Raw genomic sequence first — 2,843 nt, 5'->3', positions numbered from 1 at the left:
TTTGCTTCGTGTTTAAGACGAATGTATAGTTGTAGATCAGAAAGAAATAATTCCCCCTCCCCCCCCCCCAAAAAAAAAGTTATATGAATGAAATAGCATTAGGAAGTATCCTAGAAGAAGGATGACCTACCTCTTCCTTGAAGCACTGTTTTGTAAACACGTACGAGTTGGGCTGGATCAGTTGTGCTAGTGCAGTGTTTTTACTTGCTCTTTTTCTATTCGTATATTAGCACCTGGAGTGCAGGTCTATTCTTCCAAATTGTATTTTTAAAATTTTTTTCTGAAGTTAGGACTAAACCTTTCAATGTGTGCTAGCCTAGTGTACAGTTTGCCCACATTTTTTATAGCCGGCATGGTAAAGTCGGAGTAGGAGCAGTACTACTCCCAGTAGATGGCACTAAGCATATGCTGTTTTGCACGCCGAACGCTCTGTGGAAAGCTTCCCATTTGGGAGCCGTTCATACATAGATCCTGAGATCTTATGAACAAGTATTTTAAGAAAAGTGCAAGCATTGGGAAAAATCACATCAGTCTGTGTTTGTTCGCAAAGTACCTTCACACTGGTTCAAGGTTTCTTCATTGCCAGATTACAGCTCCATTGTGTCAGTCGTGTGCTGCACAAGTGTCGCTCCTTGATATTAGAGTTCAATGGCCTGAATTTCTTTGGAAACATAGGATGCACTCAGCATCTGCCAGGATTTAGTTCACAGAAATTAAATATATAAATATATATATAAACAAACAAAAAACCCCCACCCCAAACCACAACAAAAACCCCAAAAACTTTTAATGTAAAAACTACTTGAGCTGCTTTAATGCATACCAACAAGTAACTGATACAAGTAATGATTATGCGGATTCCATGTACATATGTTTTCTGTAGCAGACCACCAAGCTATAACGTAAAAAGATAGCTTATTTTGCTTTGCTGTGTCTTAATTATTATGGGTTCTCATTTCTTAAAAAACACTTTGAATGTTCTGCTGCTTACATCACTTTTTTTGCATGAGATAATTTGGCTTTTCCTCTCCTGTAGATGAAAGAAAATTATGGTGCTTGTAAAATAAAGTAAAAGTAACGATGAAGAAATTACAGGGGTAAACTTTAGGGTTTTTTTCCTGTATGAAATAATAAAGTCCTAGATAATATTAACTTGTTATGAAGTGCTTAATTACTAAAACAACTGCTAGTAGGAAACCACACTTTTCTAGGATTAGATTAAACTACAATACATCTGTATGAAGATGGTGCTGGGCATATGGTGTAAGTCTTTGTTAAGAAGATAACTGTAGTATAGTTTCTCATAACTTGTTTTATTAAGTAAGTGTTTGTTAATTCCAAGTTTCAGTATAGTGTCTTTTCATAAAACTGAAATGAGTATTTAGTGAACAGAAAATGCCTAGGTCTCAAAATTGGATTTTTAGTAGTAATCTGTTAACATAAAGGATTACTCTTGGGAGCAGATTTTGCAAACAGTTAAATACATGAGTTATTTGTATGCATTTGTCCCCCAAACTGCTCATGTCAGTGAAATTATCTCTGTGTGTAGTGTTTGCCAGATCTGGCTTTAACAATGAAGTCTAGAAGACTTCAGTCTCCTGTGTTCAAAATGCAGTAGTTGCTATGAAACTTTGTGTGACTTAGGTATGTCTAAACATTTCATATCATCTGTTTCTGTGTTCAGAGATAATTTCCGTAATGTATGTTATAATTTTCCCATAGCTTTCTGTAATGTGTATCACCAAAGATGTACTATTGCAGATGTCTGTTCATATGGTCTGGAAGAAAATAAAAGTAAGACTGACATATTTTATAGCAAAAACCACTGGTATGGCTATGGTTAAATGCCTGTCAATGTTTTCATTATAAATCCCTATTTTCTGGGGTTTATATCTTGAACATAAAAATTTGCTCTGGGTTTAAACATGTCATACGAGGTCTCAGCTGGATGTACTTGTTCCTCAGAACTTGTTGGGGGGGCAAAAATTTAAACTCATTTCTATGAAGCTAAATTAAAAAAAAAAGCAAATAGCAATTTGGAACAACAAAAAAAGATTTTTAAACTCAAAATACAGTCTTAAAAATTACCTAGTTTACTACCTCCCAGCAGTTATGAGGAATTCTGTAAATGCTTGAAAAGAGCCTCGATAACAAGCATTATGTGAGCACAATAGTAAATTGCATGTGAAGCTGTTCTTGTGTCGTTGTTATAAAAGTGTCTGTGTGTATGCCTGCCTCTGAGTCATATGATAGTAGAACAATGTATTGTAACAGAGCATAACGTTATGATATTTTTGGAATGGCTTGAAAATGGGTTTTAAAAATTACCTTTGTATATGGCTGTCTTAAGGAGACTGATGTTATTCTGTATTTACAAATGTTTCTTTTGTATGGTAGGATTCAGTCTAGAATGTCTTATTTAATACAGTTGAGAATGAAATTTATTTGTAGATATCTCATTGAGAGCAATACTCTTACTGTGCCTGATGCTTGCAAAACTTGGAATCATAACAAAGACCAGAAACCCTTTGTAATACACCCTTTTTGCTTGTACCCTGGGGTTTGTACCCTTTTTTCCCCCCTTCCTTAACTCCTCGTCCTGGCAGAGTTTTGCACTCTCTCTCATCTGCTTGATTGATAGACAAAAGATTCTGGTCCCTGCCTCGTCTGGGTGGAGGCTCCTCAGTGACTCTGGCCTTGAGCAGCACAGGCATGATGAAATGTTTCTTGTGCTCCCAGACCATGCACAGTTCCTTCAAGTCTTCCCTGACAGATCTCTTAGGGTCATTTGCACTCCGTTTCTGCTCCCATAAAGGACCCACCACAAGCCCTTTCTACCCTTC

The 2,843-nt window shown here is 36.5% G+C and overlaps 1 protein-coding gene across 1 annotated transcript in view; it reads left to right on the top strand.

Moving 5' to 3' along the window:
* Positions 1–2,843, top strand: part of LOC104489977 (methionine-R-sulfoxide reductase B3, mitochondrial-like) — a gene marked incomplete at its 3' end in the record, with an annotated part of 15,407 nt that overhangs the window by 2,490 nt on the left and 10,074 nt on the right. The window contains exon 2 of the mRNA XM_010132199.1: positions 1,723–1,794. Coding sequence (XP_010130501.1) covers positions 1,723–1,794 — 72 coding nt within the window. The remainder of the gene's footprint in view (positions 1–1,722; positions 1,795–2,843) is intronic.

Source organism: Buceros rhinoceros, unplaced genomic scaffold (genome assembly GCF_000710305.1).
Source record: "Buceros rhinoceros silvestris isolate BGI_N320 unplaced genomic scaffold, ASM71030v1 scaffold32032, whole genome shotgun sequence".
Taxonomy (NCBI): Eukaryota; Metazoa; Chordata; class Aves; order Bucerotiformes; family Bucerotidae; genus Buceros; species Buceros rhinoceros.
The sequence above is the reverse complement of the archived record's forward strand: the minus strand, read 5'-3'. Positions and strand labels throughout refer to the sequence as shown.